The sequence below is a fragment of the Solea solea genome, chromosome 14 (assembly GCF_958295425.1).
Source record: "Solea solea chromosome 14, fSolSol10.1, whole genome shotgun sequence".
Lineage (NCBI taxonomy): Eukaryota > Metazoa > Chordata > Actinopteri > Pleuronectiformes > Soleidae > Solea > Solea solea.
The window spans coordinates 14,350,581-14,370,286 of record NC_081147.1 but is presented as its reverse complement, the minus strand read 5'-3'; the positions used below and the strand labels follow the sequence as shown (position 1 = coordinate 14,370,286).

The 19,706-nt window shown below is 39.7% G+C and overlaps 3 protein-coding genes across 5 annotated transcripts; 2 read left to right on the top strand and 1 right to left on the bottom strand.

Annotated features, from left to right (window-relative positions):
* The first annotated feature begins 396 nt into the window (after positions 1-396).
* On the top strand, positions 397-3,090 carry gnpda1 (glucosamine-6-phosphate deaminase 1). 2 transcript variants are annotated; one of them, XM_058650003.1, is made up of 7 exons: positions 397-563; positions 733-860; positions 1,361-1,462; positions 1,637-1,819; positions 1,907-2,091; positions 2,522-2,696; positions 2,804-3,090. In XM_058650003.1, exons 2-7 carry the CDS (start codon positions 737-739, stop codon positions 2,851-2,853), a joined length of 819 nt encoding a protein of 272 aa, XP_058505986.1. In that variant the 5' UTR covers positions 397-563; positions 733-736; the 3' UTR covers positions 2,854-3,090. The 2 variants fall into 2 exon arrangements, with proteins under 2 accessions (XP_058505986.1, XP_058505987.1); XM_058650004.1 differs by having other exon boundaries at positions 397-631.
* Positions 3,091-3,836: 746 nt separating this feature from the next.
* LOC131472819 (NEDD4 family-interacting protein 1-like) lies at positions 3,837-10,009 on the top strand. Its single transcript, XM_058650276.1, has 8 exons — positions 3,837-4,034; positions 5,060-5,144; positions 6,432-6,571; positions 6,657-6,744; positions 7,153-7,277; positions 7,423-7,489; positions 7,585-7,693; positions 8,309-10,009. Exons 1-7 carry the CDS (start codon positions 3,999-4,001, stop codon positions 7,689-7,691), a joined length of 648 nt encoding a protein of 215 aa, XP_058506259.1. The 5' UTR covers positions 3,837-3,998; the 3' UTR covers positions 7,692-7,693; positions 8,309-10,009.
* A 588-nt stretch (positions 10,010-10,597) lies between these two features.
* fgf1a (fibroblast growth factor 1a) lies at positions 10,598-13,511 on the bottom strand. 2 transcript variants are annotated; one of them, XM_058650277.1, is made up of 3 exons: positions 13,161-13,511; positions 11,423-11,526; positions 10,598-11,198 (listed from the first exon to the last, which is right to left on the bottom strand). In XM_058650277.1, exons 1-3 carry the CDS (start codon positions 13,330-13,332, stop codon positions 10,998-11,000), a joined length of 477 nt encoding a protein of 158 aa, XP_058506260.1. In that variant the 5' UTR covers positions 13,333-13,511; the 3' UTR covers positions 10,598-10,997. The 2 variants fall into 2 exon arrangements, with proteins under 2 accessions (XP_058506260.1, XP_058506261.1); XM_058650278.1 differs by having other exon boundaries at positions 13,118-13,331.
* Positions 13,512-19,706: the final 6,195 nt, after the last annotated feature.

Genomic DNA, 19,706 nt, shown 5'->3' with positions numbered 1-19,706 from the left:
AGCTCAAGCTAAAATATCTAGTAATTGTTATATTACATAGATCTAGATATACTCTAAATGAAAATAGTAAATATTTATTATATACTGTCACACATTTGAATGTTGTGCATCAGTGAATTGATCACATTAATGGAGTATTTTATTCATGATAATACACTGTTTCTAATTATACGAGGTAGTAAGCTGCTTTAAACACCTTTTTCAAACCACGTTTCCATGACGACACTGTGCCTACGACTGGATTTGGATCCATTTAAGTCTTTTTCGTCTGCAGTTTTGCCAAAGCAGGACATATTATTATTTTAAAAAGTATTGAATGGTCGATTGTCGTCATGTCCTCCTCCTCCGCGGTGAGACGCTGTTTGTCTCCTCCTGCAGGAAGGAATCACATGATCAGTCCAGATCCTGTCGGTCTCTTTCTGTGTGTGTGTGCGCTCAGTAAGAAGAAACAGCACTCACACACTCCGAGGAAGCGCTGCTGTTTGTTCTAACTCTTTTCTTCTTCTTTGTCTTTGACCAGGACGGGAAATAACAACCGCACTTTTATCACCTTTATTCACGCGGTGCGTAAAAGCAGCAGCAGCAGCAGCAGCAGCTTTTTGACTCCACTGATGTTGCTGCTGATGTGATGGTGTGATTTCCTCCATGAGTCTAAAGTCTGTTTGAGGTGTGTGTGAGTGCGTTTTCGTTCGCTCATTTACAGAAACAGCGTCCTTCTCTGTTTTCCATCAGAACCATGAAGCTGATCATCCTCAATGACTACGATCAGGCGAGTGAATGGGCTGCAAAATACATCAGAAACAGGATTTTACTCTTCAAACCTGGTCCGGACAGATACTTCACTTTGGGGCTGCCCACAGGTAAGCAGCAGCAGCAACAGCAGCAGCAGCAGCAGCAGCTCATTATCCCACACACTGTAGGCCAGAGACATTATGTTCAAATCCAGAAAAGCTCCAGAAGAATCCCCTCATGTTGTTTGTTTTGGTCAGTCACACTGAGGTGGATGGATTATGTCAAAATGCTGTAAAACAAATGAAAAATAAAATAAAATAAATCCTCTTTTCAAGTCGAGGTGAAAATCAAATAGGCCCACAAAACACAAAGTGAAAATAAAGCACTTTAAGTCAGCTTCTGACTAACTTCAAGAGAAAATAACTCCCTGGAAATCTGCTGACTCTGTGTTACAGGCGGAAAGAACTCACACAGTGTGCCTGTATGATATGTATGTGTGAATAATAAAGAATGAAAGCTCTTACATTATTCCAGAAAGGTCAAATATGAATGCATGAATCTATAAGAATTGTCTAATTGTTTTACATCATCATCGTTTGTGTTTGTTTTTTTTGCCGACTTCTCTCAGGAAGCACACCTCTGGGTTGTTACAAGAAACTGATCGAGTACTACAAGAATGGAGAAATCTCATTCCAGTTTGTAAAGACTTTCAACATGGATGAATATGTAGGTGAGGTGCCACTACCCTTACTACTCATGATGTGGTTACAGAGCCACTGCTGATTTTGTTGTCTCGTAGAAGGGCCACTTTAACCAACAAGGAATGTCCCCTGAGCCAGCAGTTTGACACCCCTGGTAAAAGCTGTGATCTTCCATCAACAACCTGTTTTAAAATCTCTCCTAGGACTTCCTCAAGCTCATCCTGAGAGCTACCACTCCTTCATGTGGAACAACTTCTTTAAGCACGTAGACATACGAGCGGAGAACACACACATCCTGGATGGCAACGCAGCCGACCTGAAAGCAGAGTGTGAAGCCTTTGAGGAGAAGATAACAGCAGCCGGGGGGATCGAGCTCTTTGTTGGAGGTCAGGACGCCTCGGTGAACCAATAGCACGTTGTGACATCATCATGTGATTGTCTCAGCTGAAAGTGCTCTCACTGTTCCATGTTAGGTATTGGACCCGATGGCCACATCGCCTTTAATGAGCCGGGTTCAAGCTTGGTTTCCAGAACCAGAGTCAAGACTCTGGCAAAGGACACGATCATAGCGAACGCCAGATTCTTCGATGGGGATCTCACAAAGGTGCCCACCATGGCTCTGACTGTGGGAGTGGGCACTGTCATGGCCGCCAAAGAGGTTCGAAGCCATTTTGTCCTTCTCTTGCTTCACGTGTTTTGTGTTAGGATTGATTTGATTTCTGTCATTTATTTATTATGGCCCGATCACGAACGCCAGCCTCATGAAGCCAGAGAATTAGGGATGCACAATATTGGACTTTTTGCCGATATCTCATATGTCGATATATACAATACCTATTTTCCCTATGACCAAATGCAGAGGTCATTTAGTCTCTTCTGTCATGAAATTAATATGATATTTAACATGCTCTTGAACATGTAGATATACAGTACATGTTCTTCATTGTGCAAAATAGACATATAAAAAATACTAGATGGAGAGTTGGCTGACTTCAAAGTTCAGCCTACAGGGATTTTTATGTGTTTGCTGATGTAATTTTTCTGACACACTATAAAAAACACACAATTGAATTTCTGCTGTTTCTCAGGTCATGATTCTCATCACCGGAGCACACAAGGCATTCGCTTTATACAAAGCGATAGAGGACGGTGTGAATCACATGTGGACAGTGTCTGCTTTCCAGCAGCACCCACAAACTGTGTTCGTATGTGACGAGGATGCCACACTGGAGCTGCGGGTCAAAACTGTGAAGTACTTTAAAGGTGAGGCAAAACCACGAAGCTTCAAATTACTGTATTTCACTTGTAATAAAACACCGACAAGGATCTTTGAAATCGTGCTGATGTCAAATCTTGCTGTTTCTCACCAGGGATGATGCACGTGCACAATAAGCTGGTGGAGTCACTGTCCGTGGACTGATCTCATGAGATCTTCAAACTTTGTTAGTTCATGAGGTGTTTTTGTTGAAATGATTCTTTCGCCCCCTGATGGAGGCACGCTGGTGGACATCAAGCAGTGCCATGATGATCACAACTCGGATCTAATCTGGTGCTGGTAAACTAAAGCACAGGCTCACGCGCAGTCATGTGACTGTTCATACAGCTGTGCATATGTTTGCTCTTTGTAATAAAGTGAGTTTCATTTTTATACCTTGAATGTGTTTTGGGATTAGTGCTGTTGTCTCGAGTCACATGACAACATGGAACAACCCGTGCTGCCTTCATGTGATCCATGTAAAACTCCCAACACCAGAAGTGGCATGTTGAAAATGAAACTGCTTTCTTTAAAAATGGGGGGAGCAAAGTTCACATACTTAACAACTGCACTCAACAGTTTCAACATGCAGTACTTATCCTTTATTGTGTTATCATCTGTAAGCACCCAAAAACATTCAGCACATTTTGGTAAATCTCATTTGAAATTTAACAACTTTTCAAACTAATCTAGTGAACAGATTGTAAAATAGGCAGTTTTATTTATAAAGCAAAGGTAACCTTTAAAAGGCAGGTATAAAAAAAGTCAAAATAAATAAATTTATTAACATGTAAGGTAAAGAGGAAAACTATAAATGAATACACAATTTGTAAAAGAATTAAGTAGAAATGATGGTGTATAACCTCAGATTTTGAAGCATAGTGAAAAGCACCTTTTAGAACTGTGATGAAATACAATTGAAAACACAATTCAATGTGGGCCTCACACTGGGCTATATTAAAAACAAAAATAAACATATATATATATTATGTAATATAAAATACCATTTCGTAATCCACATCTCAATAATTTACTGTATATTTTGTTTTTTGGAGACACTACTCCTTGGTCTTCTTCTCAGTTATCGCTGAAGCGATTTATTGTTGACACAAAAGAGTCGGCGAGTTTCCGACAGTCATTGAAGGTAGCACCAGAGCAAACAGTCAGGAGGGAGAAGGAAGGAGATGGCCGACTAGGTGAAAGGCTTTAACTCACTGCTGCTATTTCGACGGCGACATTCCCTTCACACATCACACCGTGACAACTCAAGCGCCTCAAGGACGTGTGTAACGTCTCGCTTCTCTTCCACAATGGCGGAACAAAACAGCAACGTCAGATACCAGGAGGTAAGTGACCGTTTACTGCCACGCTGTTAGCGGCTAACACCAGTCAACATTAGCCCGCTGTCACCGAAGGAAACTACGAGCTGCTGCACCGACACTTGTTGACGGGAAGGCCTCAACTGGCGATTAATATCGTTGGCTTATACCAAAACACATTTCTAACCCCTAATACAAATGTTTAATATACTTTTGTATTAAATTGGTTACTCATCAGTGGCTCAGTTACATTAGCAGCTTGTGAGTCAACGGTGTCTGTTATTTTTAAAAGGCCTAAGCAGGAGTGTTCTGAGGTGATCTGGATCTGGTGGGACTAAACCTGTTAACATGTCAGTGCAGCTTCTCTCATAAGAATATACATGTTTGCAGACATGTCCATTATGGGCGGATTTTTGTAAGATCCACTTACAAATAAATATTGCAGGTTAAACTGGTTAAGCAGTTGGTACATCCCAACTTGTGATAAATGCAAACAGGAGCTACTTTGTGGTGTATGTGTGTTTTTCTATATTAAAAAGGATGTTACGTGTGCTTTTCCCTGGTTTCTTTGTGCCTGTACACCCAAGTATCGAGAAGAACCTGAATACTTTTGGTTTGTGTGAATATGTTGCCATTTCGAGGGCATTTTGAAAGGCACAGGTTGACATTTTTCACCAATGGCATTTCATGAGCCGGATACTTGGTAGTGATGCACGGTATGCTGATATATCAGTAGTACTTGATCACATAACTGATACTGATATGTCTTTCCTTTTGCCCAATGGCACAGGTCATTTAATCTCTTCTGTAGTGAAATTAACATATTATTTATCATACATATGTCACAGCAGATGTGGATATAAAATATCTTTATTGGCCAACTCTGTTAAGACACTAAGTGTAATTGATGCCACTGTGTTCTGTCTCTTCCTAAATGACACCTGCTAAGTTTTGTTTTCATCACGACCAACAAGCAGATATTTGATGAAGGCTTGTGTTTTAAATGTGGCCCAGTTTGTTCATTCATTAACTCTGTTAACTGTAATTAACAGCTGGTGAATGAGGAGGAACCATCCCAGGAGGGTGCAGCTCAGGACGCACCACCGCCCTATAGCAGTGTTTCTGCAGCAAATGCCGGTCAGTAAACTTCACAGCCTCATGACCTAGAATCTATTAGTGCCATCTTTATAATAATATACAATTATATGTATATATTACAATATAATACAATCATTTAGTAATGGAACAAAAGTAAAGCAAAGTTTTGTTGCTGCTTCAGTTCACGATTGTAATAATATTTGCTTCTTGCACTAAGTGGAGGAATGTTGTGGTTTCCTCTCTCGTCTGCTGTATCCACCGATTCAGCTGTTTTTTTTCTCAGTACAGCAAAATGTGGAAGTGGGAGGATGCTCAAGTCACATGATTTCTACATGTCCTCTTTAATTTACTGAAACTGTTTCCATTCACATCTACCTTTTTAGTAATATACCATCTTTTCCACCTCCCTTAAGTGTAAAAACTTGAATGTGATATTTTTAAGACTTTTCTGTGTCTATTCAGGTGTTGTTATGTGCATATCATATATGTGCATAAACCAGGCTCATGAAAACATACCTCATGTCTAAAATGTCATTGTTGGGGAACACAAGCATAGAACAGGATATTGGTTCATCAATATTTATGCAAGTGTATGCAGACGACCTCTGCTCTGGACTGAGATCAGTGTTGTGGAGTGGAGGAGTTTTTAATGCAAGGCCTTTCAGGAAAGCTCTCATGTCTCCAGTCTCACTTCCCGAGAGGACAGAGGTTGAAATGTTGCACAAGTGGGTGCAGCCTTGAGCTCCTCCTGTGTGAGTCCAGGGATCGGGTTAAATGCTGTTTGTGTTTGAGTTTGGATTACTGCCAAATGTCCCAGATAAGCAAAGGTAAAACAAAAAGACAAGTCTTGAGATGGAACATAAACAATAATAGAGACACATTCTTCCATACATATACAGTCTTTTTATCCTGCCTTTTTCCCTCCCTGTCCTGAGCCTGTGTTTATCTGTTTATGTGTGAAAGAAGTGAGATTTATGTTTGTCAGCAGTAAAAAAAAATTAAAATAAACCAGTAAATATTTAACAAGTTTGGGTTTGTCACCAACATTTTTACATTTACGATCACATTAATTTCAAAATTATTAGTTTTGGACTTTGGACATTGACTTCATCAACAGCTCTGTGTATGTCTGTTAGTGGAGAGTGATCCAAGATCAGTGCTGTTCTTTTCCCATTTAGTCATAGATCTCATTTTTATTTTATAATTTGCTTTTCCCCTGTGTGAATCCTGAATCTGCAATGTTGTTTAATTAAATATAATATATACATGTTAATGTATGATACATTAACACGCACCTTTTTTCTTCTTCTTTTTTTACCTCCACAGCCTTCTTTGAATACAAGGAAGATGGAGGAAGATTTCCCAACCCTCCATCTTACAGTGTTGCCACCACTCTGCCCTCCTATGATGAAGCTGAGAGAAGCAAAGTAGAGACTGCCGTGCCTCTGGTCAATGGAAGAGTCACGGTACATTTCTCATCTTACTCTGATACCTTTTCCAGGTAAAGACAATTAATGTAACATATTCACACGCTTGTTGTTGCTGTTTCAGGAGGACGACTTTGTGGCTAGAGATGACTTTGAGGATGCTGATCAGCTGCGAATAGGAAACGACGGCATCTTCATGCTCACTTTCTTCAGTAAGAAAGAACTCCTGAAGCTTTTCTGTAGATGATGAGTCCACCGTTCGTTTCTTCCTAATAGCTGAATGATGTTCATTGTCACTTGCATTAAACTGATTTGTAACCAGTTAAAGATTATGTATGTGTATACACAGAGTGATCTGTTGGCTGAACATGAAACAGTCCATGCTCTCCTTTGTTTTTCTAACTGAATGTGGCTCATGTAACAGCTCATCCAAAGTACAAGTTTATTTTCCCTCTTAAGTTGTCTTTAAGCAGGAGAATGTGTTCTAGCTTTAATCTTTTCACCACTCCATCAGTCATGGATATATGGCACATATAGACTGCCATATTTAAAGCAGCTTAGTGTTTTTATATGAAATTATTTCCTTTTCCATTAATTACGGTCTCCCTCTGCCTCACCAGTGGCGTTCCTCTTCAACTGGATTGGCTTCTTCTTGTCGTTCTGTTTGACCACATCAGCTGCTGGTCGGTATGGAGCCATCTCTGGCTTTGGCCTGTCCCTCATCAAATGGGTTCTTATCGTCAGGGTAAGAGCTGTTTACTTAATATGGTCTCTAGGTGCATGATTACTACTGCTGCTGCTGCTGCTGCTTATAACTGCCACTGCAGTAGTTTGTCCCAGTATTGTTTTACAGCAGGCCTGAAACACTCACCCACACTATCTTGTTACAGTTTTCCACCTACTTTCCTGGTTACTTTGATGGTCAGTACTGGTTGTGGTGGGTCTTCCTGGCTCTGGGTAAGTGAGAAGCGTTAGTTTATTAACAAATGGCACTTGTCTAAGTTTGAATCCATTTAACTCCTTGTGTCGCCTCTTGTTTCTTTGGACTTTAGGCTTCATGCTGTTCATCAGAGGCTTCGTTAACTACTCCAGAGTGCGGAAATTAGCTGATCCCGCCTATGCCACTCTTCCCCGAACAAGGGTGCTCTTCATCTATTAGAGGTAAATGTCATTCTTGTGTACACTCATCATGTGAGCCAGGTGTCTCACCTGAGACAAGTACATACAGTACATGATAATCCTTTTACGCTGAGTGATGAGTGACTGTTTACTTTGTTTAAAAACAATCTGACATTGATTCTTCACTCACTAAGAATACAGTGTGTTTCTTAAGACTGTAGTGTGTAACAACAGTAATAATAACAATACAAACAAATGTCCTTTACATAGAAATTACTGTCAAATGAGTTCACACGATGGCGATTGAGCCCGTCAGCTCCACACGACTCTCTCTGTGTCTGTGTTTCGATCTTGTGACACAAGTTACATCTAGGGCTGCAATGATTCATTGCTCAATCAATCACTAAATGCATTTCACATAAATGCATGTGGACAATTGATTAATCAGTTTGAGGGTTTTTTCCTGGTTCTTATAATTGATCTATATCACACTTCATGGAACTAGTGAACCAGTTTTGTGCTGTTTATTTGATGTTCAACGGCATTAAATCAGTGGCTGAGTTTGAGTTTTGTTGCATCATTAGAATCAGCAGTTGAACATGGACAAAGAAAGTGCACTTTTTTGTTTTTATTAAATCAGACTTTTACATCTTCCAGTAAAACAAATGTAGGATGACGGTTGTGGAAGAATGGACACGATGGAAAAGAACCGAGGAATTAAAACTGAAGATGCTCCACGAGAAATCCAACAGACGAGTTATAGGTGAAGTTGAGTCTCAATAAAATATTCAGGAATTGTATCACTTGTTTTATTTTGTTTTGAAACTTAATGGGAAAATGTTAACAGTAATAGTTCCTCAGTGTACTCATTAGTGGTGAATGTTAAGTGCTATTTAAATCTCAGTCTGTAACGTTTAAGTAATGCCTTATATCATTTGATGGTAGCATACGAGCATGCGTCTGCCCTTGAAGTCCGTTAAGTAGGAGAGTCTCGTGTTGGTAACACTTGAAGCCAACAGGTATGATGTATAATACAGCACTCTGAAGGCTGGTCATAGCATGTAACACACTTGTTAGTGTAATCTGCACTAAATCTTTAATTGTGACTATTATGGGCTGTTTGTAGACACCACACATACACTTAAAAAGGCAAATTAGGTTGTGAATGCTATTATATGCATCAACACAGTACAGTAGTCCACTCACCTGTTGGCTTTAAGTAGTGTTGCCCTTTTTAGCCAGAAGATGGCAGTGTTCTTTTTCTCCCTTTTACCTTTTAAACATTGTAAAATCTGTTCATCAGGGGCTTTGAACACAATTCACACACAAAAAGCACATTGACACGACAACTGTGTGTTAAATGTTACGGCTTTTGCCTCTAAAATGTTCTGTTGTACATTGAGACAGGTGAAACTAACCTTGTTGGAAAAAGAGATTTTAAGTTGCATATAAGATCTAAGATAATGTTGCTTTGAAAATAAATCTAAATAAATAAGAAGAAGCAGCAACTAAGAACCACATGACAACAAAAGTCAGGTGACTGTGAGGGGGACACAGGTTTTCGAACAGTGACCGCAACCAAAATTAGTTTTTATTTTTAGGGCGCAGGAGCACATTTTCTGCTTCACGTTGCCTAAAACAGCGTGACCTTTGAGTGACTCAGCAGTGAGTCAGTGGATTAGGAGTCACAGTCACCGTCAGCAAAAAAAACCCTCTGTAATTGGAGAAAACGGTCTTTGGCTGTCGGTGTTTCAGCTGCTAATGATCTCGCTGAAGCATTAGGAGCACATTATCCAAGAGTCTTTTTCCAATTTGGTCTTTGCCTTAACATTTAATTCACCAATTGGGGATGGTGTTCATATTTTAGGCAGGGAAGGGGCTCAACCTTTTCTTTCTTTTCTTTTTTCGAGTTGCAAAATGTCAGCTATTTTGTGGATATTAAATATATATATCAAAGAATGTTGTATGCAGGTGCACTTTTAGAAACATAGCTGATAAAACCCAGAAAGGATGTTTTCAACAAGTCTCACACATGGAAGTCATGAATTCTATGATGCAGCAAAGAAAGATGTATTTTTTTGTGTGTGTTTTTAATCAGGAGGAAATGGTAAGTCAGTAATGATACTGCACACTTAATCATGAATCAAAAACTGTCAGTTGGAGTTCATTTAGATCTAAGGCTGATCCAGCAAATTGAAATGTTTCCCGTGAATCTTTCACTGCATACTTCTGCCATGGCTTTGACACAGACCCCATTATGCTTCTTTCTGTGTGATGTAGAGCTGCAGTCTTGGGGTTTTGTTGTTATGAAACTGTACAGAAAATGTTTAGTGTTGAATAAATGTCACTTTGAACGAGTCTCATCTCTTGTCCGGATTAATAACCGCTGTGTGTGACATTTTTATATAATCCAAACCCAGAGAGGAGGTTTATCATCTGCTGTCATTTACATGTGAGGGTGAGGAAACTAAAGTGCTGTGGCAAAACTCAACACTCACACAAATGTGGGTCATTTTGAAAAGTAACAGCAGACTGGAGGTGAAACTGTGTTAATGTCACTTTTTATTCACAGCTGACAGCTGTGGTCTCTATTTCTGCCCATACATGACTTTGAAGCTTTTATATATTGAAAGTTTTATCGACTTAATTTTTCACCCTCAGGATGAAATAAATGACAGGAAAATCGAACGAGACAGGACTTGGAGCATGTGAACGTCGAGTTACATCGTGAGTCATTAAACATTCAAGTCAGTGCCATGAAGTATGAGGGAACGGGACGTTTTTAATATTTCTCTTAGGTCATAGTGATCTTTTTGAAGCAGTTCCTGCCATGATACCTCAATCCAGAGCCTCATGAGAAATAAATTACCAATTCCCACCAATTTTTATCCACATCTGGAAACAGTTTTTTTCTGTTTGCTACAAAAGAAAAAAGTAGGTGGGAGTGTTTATTTTTCATGCCTCACAACCACCCAAAATGACCTTTGGTTTGAGAACAACTAATATAAATAGTATGATATCAGCAGAGTATCCGTACTGTGTTCTTCTTTCATGTTAAAATGAAGACTGGACACCAGTGATGGTGTCAACATGAGATGACCTGGATTCACTCATTAAAATAGGACATGGATGTTGTGAATACATGTGTTTTTTTGAGAAAAAGATCATTGTTAGTAATAAAAGGAAAAGTGTCGCTCGTGATTTCTCTGATAAATAGACATCAGGACAGGACCACTGCTTTCCCCTGCAGTCCAGCACTTCATACCTGCACGTCTTCTTTCACAAAAACAAATATTTTCCTTAAGCAGCCTCCAGTCCTTTTTAGTAGAGTTGGAGAAAAACATCTTTACTCCCCGGAGCCGTCCAGCTGGCGGGGCAGGAAGAAGACGGCCTTCTGTCCGATGTGAGTTCTTGGACCTGCTTTAGGTTTTCCGTTCTTTTTCAGAGCCACGTACCAGCCCCTCTCCTGATATTTCTGAGCCTGGTATGTGTTGTAGTGATTCTCCTCCAGTTTCTCCAGGAAGTAAGATTCATCAGTGACTGTGGGCTGAGAGAGAGAGAGAAAATAACAAACCTTATGAGAAAAAAAAAAAACATTAGCAGCTGGAGATTAGTTAAGATTTGAAGCTTGGGTCAACACTCTATTGGTGAGTGATCATTTGCCACGTATATAAATATGATCACGAACGATTTATGTTGAAATGACTGCTGCATCATCAAGTTTAATAGTCTAATTTACTTCGCCATAACTCATGCAGAGTGCATACTCACTGAGCTGTACAGAAGTCCCTCATCGCTCATTGCCAGATATCGGCCTGCTTCTGTTCCCTGGATGACCACCACACCCCGGTCAACAGCTTTGATCTTTAAAACAGCTGAGAGGAGGGGAAAATGTTGAAATGACAACAGCAGCGTTTAAAACGACTGAATAAATGAATGACGGCTGTGTGAGATTAGTGCTGCAACAACAGAGTCCTAAAAAGTGCTGCATCTTTAATTTGTTTGATTGGTTTCATATACAGTATGTACTTAATCCATATTATTGCTCTACATCATGTTGCAGTGAAAACATAGATCCTAGATAATAAATGAGCTATTTTACTATTTTTATTATTATTATTACTATTACTGGCAGATTAGAAAATTACCTTTAAAGCAAGAGTCAGGGGACTGATGGTAGCATTATCATGCTAAATACGTTTCAAATCTTTGTCAAATGTCGTTATATGACAATATTTTATGGGCAGAAAACAAAAGACACTTTAGTTAAACTCATAAACAATTTGCAATTCTGCGGCAAAACACTCAAAGTGTGTTTAAACATTAACACGTTGATATATACTGTATATGAAACTCTGAGACATTCACTATAGGGACAAAAGTATTGGGACGCCTGACCACCACACCAACAGGGACTGTGATGATGTCATCAAACAGCTTCCACACCAAAATGTCCTTGTATGCTGAAGTGTTTAGTTTGTCCTTCACTGAATCAAAGCCTGGAAAAATGGCCCCAATTCAATAATTAACAGGTGTGACCAAATACTTTTGTCCATATGATACATATTGTAATTGAATTCTTGTCCAGCCCTAAGACACAGATCACAGATGTATAGCATGTCAGAAATTAGCAGTGCCCCCTTTACATGTGTAAAACATGTAGTTATGAACAGTGGTGTGCACAGGGGGGCAATTGCCCCTCCCCCTGGTGCCCTAATAGACAACAATTCTGCCTGTCCTCTAGAGTGGTAAAAACACAAGGAAGTGCCCTGCTGCCCTTTTTGTGGCCACTAAAGTTAAATATAAATGTAAATATTTCTACAGGTGTGACTTTCTAGTGGAGGAAAGTGATTTGATGCCTTATAGTAGCGTGGAACTGTTCAGTACAGTATGCATTTTCCATTAGGGGGAGCTAGACCCACGACAGTCAGCCGATTGGGCGACTGAAAAGCGTAACTCCCTGGTGACCGGTGTTTCTTCAACGCCCGCAGTTTATTTTCACACAAAGTTTGAGTTGAGACAAACAGCCACAAACTGCGCCGAAAATAACCCAAGCTGCTCTGTTGTTGTCTGTTGTGTCGTTGTTCGTTGTCAGTGCACCGGTACAAGGCCATGCTACGTGTCTCGCTGACACGGCCAAAATGGAAATGCCAGCCTGACTGTGCAGCTTTGTAGATGCCCCTTGCAACGTTGTTTCCTATTTGAGTACCATTCAAATCATAATGGTGCCGTTATGAAGTTCCCTACTGTCCCTACATGACCGTGTCCCAAAAGAGTGTCCTTAAAGGACATGATATTCAATGATATACTAGTGGTGCCCTTTTCATTTCACCCCTGTCCTTCCAAGTGTCTGTGCACACCACTGGTCATGAATGGGAGGAGTGTTTGTTTTTCTCTCCTCCTGCTCTCTGTACCTGACACTCCTGCAGCAGAGGCAGTGAACGCATCATGCTGTAAAGGCCTGACCTGGATGTGAGTGAGCGGCTCTGTGACTGTGCTGCGGTCTTACTGTGAGCATCCTCCTCCTCCTCCTCCTCCTTCCTCCTGTGGCCCCGCACCGTCCCATCAGGCAGGATCTGCAGGTGCTGTCCGCCATTCATGCAGTAGAGCCGAGTGCGCCGCCTGTAGTCCCGCAGCGCAGTCTGATCCCGCTCCGCCGCAAACACCCCCACATCCGCCATGCGGGCACACACGGCTCCGATAAAAGGGGGGTGGAAAAAAGTAGAATTCCGGCTGTCATCAGACACCAGCAGCGCCGCCCGTGTCTCCCTGCAGTGGTCAGGTGTTTACATGCACGTGAACGAGCGCAGAGACCACACAGGCAGCTGGATGCGCGTCCCCGACTCCTGGCTTCACCCTCCAACTGGAAAGATAACACAGGCCTCAACTTTGTAAAAATGCAACCATCACAAGATTAAACATAGCAGACCTTTAAAGGTGCAGTGTGTAAGAAATAGTGAGACTTCCACAACTCTCTCTGCGCTTCATCCTTGTTTCTTTGTGGACTTGTGCTTTGGTTTTTGCGTGTGTGGGCGAAACCTTTCACCATTGTAATCTCCCACTTTAATGTGAAATGCCGTCCGTTCAGGTCGCTGCACAAACATGTCTGCTTAAGATGGCTGCCCCTGTATAACCAGGCCCTTGTCTAAAGTGCATAATACAAAAAAAAAAGCTTCTTCTAAGGCGACAAAATCCTAATAATCTTCATTTGTAAGGCAATTATAGACTTAGAAAAACATACTTATTATGGATGCTCAGTTCCTTCCCATAAACTGACTAAGTGTTACACACTGATCCGTAGATCAGTCGTAAGTCATGGCAGCACAGAACTCGGAAATATCTCTATATCATTCGTCACCTTAAGTCTATTTTAATTCCAGCATTCCAGTGACGTTTGAACCAGAGCCATGAAATATGACCATATCTCTCTCTCCTTGTCGACCTCACACTGGTTAACTTTTGCCTTCTGCACTGATTTGAAGATTTTTGCTGAATGTTAAAGTCCTGCTTGGCCTTGTCTGAAACCACGGCTCCCACAGGTGGAACAACCTTCTGCTGCTGTTTTAAAATCACTTTTGTAATGTGTTTTTTGGTGATTTTACTCCTGTTATCTATTGCTCCCCCTACATTTTATTTCAAATATAACACAGGGCACTGTAAGGGGGTCAGGGGTCAGGGTACTAAAGTATAATCCGTATTTCTGACAAAACCAAAATACGGAAACAGCGCCCCCCTTTTCCTTTTTTGTATTGAACCAAATATGGAAAAACGGATTATGTTCTCAGCATCAAAAAACGAAAAAAAACTACTGCTAATTTTAGGAGTAGTAACATACTTTTACTTTTACTTGAGTATATATTTGAATAAAGACGGTCGTTACTTTTTTATTACATGCGCAATCTATTTCTCTCCCTGTTGGCTATGGCTGACAAAATCTTGCCAATCAAATGCAGCCAGTTGAGTCACATGACAAGTGTTGTGTCACGTGACTCCGTGCCACGGCACAGCAGCTAACAGCCGAAGATTTCGGCTCCAAGTGGACTTAAAACACACCAGCGGCTCGTTGTTTACTGTGTCCGACACCGAGGCTGGTCTCCTGTCTCCGGGTTTCAGCTCTCAGTTATTTCAGCTGGCAGCTGAGCGGCCGACCAATACTTTTATAGTATAGTATGTCGTCCAAAATTAGTCAAAAAAGTCATAGTATAGTATGTCGTCCAAAATCACTCAAAAAAGTCATAGTATAGTATGTTGTGCAAAATCACCAAAAAAAGTCATAGTATAGTATACTTTTACCGTACTGATGCATCTGAATTGGATACTGTACTTTTAGTTAAACGATGATGTATTTCATTTCCCAAATAATGAATATATTATTGTTTTAGTTCAAAGATTATTTATTTTATTATAAAGACCGTATTTATTGTTTTATTTAAAATATTATTATTAAATATGTCTTAATTTGAACATTGCTGTTCAAATTAAGTGTTGCTCTGAATATTTCAAAAATAAATGCAGACAAACTCAGTACTTGTACTCTTGAGTACTTGAGTAGTCTTTTCACTGCATACTTATTTACTCTTACTCGAGTAATTATTTTCATGAGTACTTTTACTTCTAATAATTATTATCTTAAAGTAACAGTACTGTGGAGCAGTGACGTCACATTAGCATTAGCAGGTGTAATCTGAACACCTGTGATCGGATCCCTCAGGTCGGATGTTAACAGCAGGTGTGAACAGAGCGTCAACAGAACATCCAAGAAATGTGTGGATCATTCAGGCAGCAGTGATCACATGTTTGTCTCCGCTGTCCTCGTCCTGCTTCTGTCTCGTGGAAGAAGAAGCTGATAAACACAAAAGTGGAACATTCCAAATATATCGACACAGAGGGCAACAGTGGAATGTACCAAGTCACGGAAAGTATACCATGGCCTTCACATCAGTGTGGCTTTGTGCAGGAGCAGCTCCACCTGAAATTAATCAATGTTCATGTTCTCATGGAAATTCTGCCACCTGCTGGACGAACGTTTCCCCTTGATCAAGCTGCTGAAAGGATCCACTTGTAGCTCTTATCTTAAAAGTATAAACATAGATGATTCATTTCAAAGGTTGTGTGTAAAATGTCCCAGTTGTTTACTGTCATGAGACTGTTACTGTAGAGAATGAGTGCATTCAAGGTTGGACATAAAAGCGAATTGGTTGAACACTAACTTTTTTTTCTTAATATTATTTCACTTGCGCACCTTAGCGTCACCAAAGATGAACAATCACAGTATAAGCACTTAATGAGTTGAGTTGAATTTGTTTGAAATAGATATACAATTTGGAGAATGATTTAAATGTAGCAGCACAGAATTATGTTTGTCAAAAATGTCCAAATATAAACTGTCAAAAAAAGTCATCCAAAATCACCAAAAAAAGTCATAGTATAGTATGTCTTCCAAAATCATATAAAAAAGTCATAGTATAGTATGTCGTCCAAAATCACCTAAAAAAGTCATAGTATAGTATGTCGTCCAAAATCACCAAAAAAAGTCATAGTATAGTATGTCGTCCGAAATCACCAAAAACACTCATAGTATAGTATGTCGTCGAAAATCACCTAAAAAAGTCATTGTATAGTATGTCGTCCAAAATCACCTAAAAAAAGTCTTAGTATAGTATGTCGTCCAAAATCACTTAAAAAAAGTCATAGTATAGTATGTCGTCCAAAATCAGTCAAAAAAAACGACATAGTATAGTATGTCGTCCAAAATCACTTAAAAAAAGTCATACTATAGTATGTCGTCCAAAATCACTTAAAAAAAAATCATAGTATAGTATGTCATCCAAAATCATCAAAAAAAGTCATAGTATAGTATGTCGTCCAAAATCATCAAAAAAAGTCATAGTATAGTATGTCGTCCAAAATCATCAAAAAAAGTCATAGTATAGTATGTCGTCCAAAATCATCAAAAAAAGTCATAGTATAGTATGTCGTCCAAAATCATCAAAAAAAGTCATAGTATAGTATGTCGTCCAAAATCACTTAAAAAAGTCATAGTATAGTATGTCGTCCAAAATCATCAAAAAAAAGTCATAGTATAGTATGTCGTCCAAAATCATCAAAAAACTCATAGTATAGTATGTCGTCCAAAATCATCAAAAAAAGTCATAGTATAGTATGTCGTCCAAAATCACTTAAAAAAGTCATAGTATAGTATGTCGTCCAAAATCATCAAAAAAAGTCATAGTATAGTATGTCGTCCAAAATCATATAAAAAAGTCATAGTATAGTATGTCGTCCAAAATCATCAAAAAAAGTCATAGTATAGTATGTCGTCCAAAATCACTTAAAAAAGTCATAGTATAGTATGTTGTCCAAAATCACTTAAAAAAACTCATAGTATAGTATGTCGTCCAAAATCATCAAAAAAAGTCATAGTGTAGTATGTCGTCCAAAATCACTTAAAAAAAGTCATACTATAGTATGTCGTCCAAAATCACTTAAAAAAAATCATAGTATAGTATGTCGTCCAAAATCATCAAAAAAAGTCATAGTATAGTATGTCGTCCAAAATCATCAAAAAACTCATATAGTATAGTATGTCGTCCAAAATCATCAAAAAAAGTCATAGTATAGTATGTCGTCCAAAATCACTTAAATGAGTCATAGTATAGTATGTCGTCCAAAATCACTTAAAAAAGTCATAGTATAGTATGTCGTCCAAACCTTGCCATCTTGCAGGTTCTAACAACTGCTAAATTTAAAATAATAATGAATGAGAAACTTAAGACACACCAAGAATTTCGCCTTAAGGTCATCAGCACAAATAGCTCAGTCCATCAGAAGATGACTTGTGTCTCTGAGGTTGTGAGTTCAACTCTTACTGTCAACTGAACTTCTGCCCTACTTTCAAACTTCAGACCAAAATAAGAAGTTAAAAATACCAGCAACATATTGTTCTGCAGCTCAGTAAGAATAGCTCCTGTTGGAAGAACAAGACTTGTATGTCTGAGGTTGTCAGTTCAAGTCTTATGAAGAACTCAAGTGTTTCAGTTCAGTGTTCAAAGTAAACAGTCAAAAGCTCTAAGAGAACCTGAAGAACTTCGAAGAGCAGGAAGCTCAGTGGACAAGAACGCTGCTGTCAAGTCCTGAAGTCGTAGGTTCAGTTCTTGTGAGGAGCAGGTGCTTTTAAAGCTCCACATCCAAACTCAAGATTTAATGCAGACAGCAATCCTAGACGAAGGCGGCCTTTGTGGTGTGGTGGCTTTGTTCCAAACCGTAAGGTTGTGTCTCAACAGTGGGGTGGCAGGTTCAATTCCAATTCCCAACCCTGCAGTCTGGAACAGAACCAAACCTGACCTCTTGCTGACTGACACAACCAGCAGGGCGCGAGTGAGTCGTACCCCCCGGTGGCCAGCAGGGTGCGAGTGAGTCGTACCCCCCGGTGGCCAGCAGGGTGCGAGTGAGTCACACAGGGTGTCAGAGTCTCAAGCTTCCTAGACTAACAGCCACACCTGGAGAGTCCAGCAAGCAAAACAGTTAGAGTGGGGGCCAAAGGCCCCCACCCCTATCCAACTGTCTTAAGTTGGAGGAAGTTCAGTTGATTGCAAGAGTTGACCTTACAACCTCAGCGATCCAAGTCTCCTTCTGATTGTGTGAGCCATTTATGCTGATGAGGATTCTCTGACTTACTTGGTGTACTTAACTTTCTCGTCCAGGTCAGAATTTTGAGAATTCTGAAAACAGTCACTTGGGGGTTATCATAAGACTTGAACTGACAACCTCAGACATACAAGTCTTGTTCTTCCAGCAGAAGCTATTCTTCCTGAGCTGCAGAATAATACATTGCTGGTATTTTTAACTTCTTATTTTGGTCTGAAGTTTGAAAATAGTGCAGAAGTTTAGTTGACAGTAAGAGTTGAACTCACAACCTCAAAGACACAAGTCATCTTCTGATGGACTGAGCTATTTCTGCAGATGATGAGAGGGTGAATTTCTTGGTTGTGTTGTTCAAGTCCTCAACGTGTCAGACTCACTTCCTCACGGTTCTTCAAGTCAGTAAGGTTTAGGATCTTGTCTTTTTTTATTTTGGCCAACAGTGTGAAGCTCAAACAGACAGACAGACAAAAGCTCACAGTTTAGTATGTCGTCCAAAATCAGTGTGACATTTTGGGTCATCTGTTATTGAAAGACATCCAACGTTTAAAAGATTCTGTGCAAGGACAAATAGCTCATGTGGTTTAGTTAAAGACTAGAGTTCTTGAGATCAGGGGTTCAAATCTTGGATGAAGCAACTTTTTAAGCACAATATTCAACACAGAGAGTAGATCTGTCTAAGAAAACATGAAATTCCTTCATACATGTTGCTGTTTCCGTATTTTGGTTTGGCAGAAATACGGATTATACTTTAGTACCCTGACCTGTAAACTATGATTTATAATGTTATTTCCATTGTTGCACAGAGAGGTTAAAACGTGATTGAGGTTAAGACAAAGTTTAAGATTTTTACTATTTATGTTCACACTGTTATTTAGTGCAATTATAAAAACTAAGATAAGATGAATAATTCAGCACTGACCTCTCAAGCAGTGACAGGACTGGACAGGAGAAGCAAACCCTGGAGATCGGATGTTACAAAAACAATTGTTGTGATGATATAGGCTACTTTTAGTTGGCTTCATGAGCCGTAATAACAAAATAATAATGTATATTTAGATATAAAGCTCACACACATAATAGCAGACTTGTATAAAGTATCTTAAAGGGAAATTACTTTGGTAGAAGTTGAAGTCACTTTTTATAATATTAAAAGTCTTAAAGTATATGACAACATTTACTGTACTACACACTTGGCTCTGATTGGCTCTCCTCCGCCTCATGTGACCTCTCACAGCTGCTTCCCCCTTTGCCCTCAGGGTGACAGAGGTCGGAAATGTGTCATCGTTTGAATAATTATGTAACATCTCCATGTGCGAGTGCCTGAGGTTTTCATGTCATCTGACCTGTGAGGAGCCATGAGGGCGACTGTAAAAGTCACAGAAACTTTGCAATGAGTCAACGAACCCTGTGG

What these genes read in the sequence shown, in the direction of transcription:
- gnpda1 (XM_058650003.1), top strand. Translation starts at nt 737, where the DNA reads ATGAAGCTGATCATCCTCAATGACTACGATCAGGCGAGTGAATGGGCT. An exon ending in CTGTCATGGCCGCCAAAGAG is followed by an intron (nt 2,092 to 2,521) that starts GTTCGAAGCCAT and finishes GCTGTTTCTCAG; the next exon opens with GTCATGATTCTCATCACCGG. An exon ending in AACTGTGAAGTACTTTAAAG is followed by an intron (nt 2,697 to 2,803) that starts GTGAGGCAAAAC and finishes GTTTCTCACCAG; the next exon opens with GGATGATGCACGTGCACAAT.
- LOC131472819 (XM_058650276.1), top strand. Translation starts at nt 3,999, where the DNA reads ATGGCGGAACAAAACAGCAACGTCAGATACCAGGAG. An exon ending in GCAACGTCAGATACCAGGAG is followed by an intron (nt 4,035 to 5,059) that starts GTAAGTGACCGT and finishes TGTAATTAACAG; the next exon opens with CTGGTGAATGAGGAGGAACC. An exon ending in GTGGGTCTTCCTGGCTCTGG is followed by an intron (nt 7,490 to 7,584) that starts GTAAGTGAGAAG and finishes TTTGGACTTTAG; the next exon opens with GCTTCATGCTGTTCATCAGA.
- fgf1a (XM_058650277.1), bottom strand. Translation starts at nt 13,332, where the DNA reads ATGGCGGATGTGGGGGTGTTTGCGGCGGAGCGGGATCAGACTGCGCTG. An exon ending in GGAGGAGGAGGATGCTCACA is followed by an intron (nt 11,527 to 13,160) that starts GTAAGACCGCAG and finishes CCCTCCTCTCAG; the next exon opens with CTGTTTTAAAGATCAAAGCT. An exon ending in AGGGACTTCTGTACAGCTCA is followed by an intron (nt 11,199 to 11,422) that starts GTGAGTATGCAC and finishes TCTCTCTCTCAG; the next exon opens with CCCACAGTCACTGATGAATC.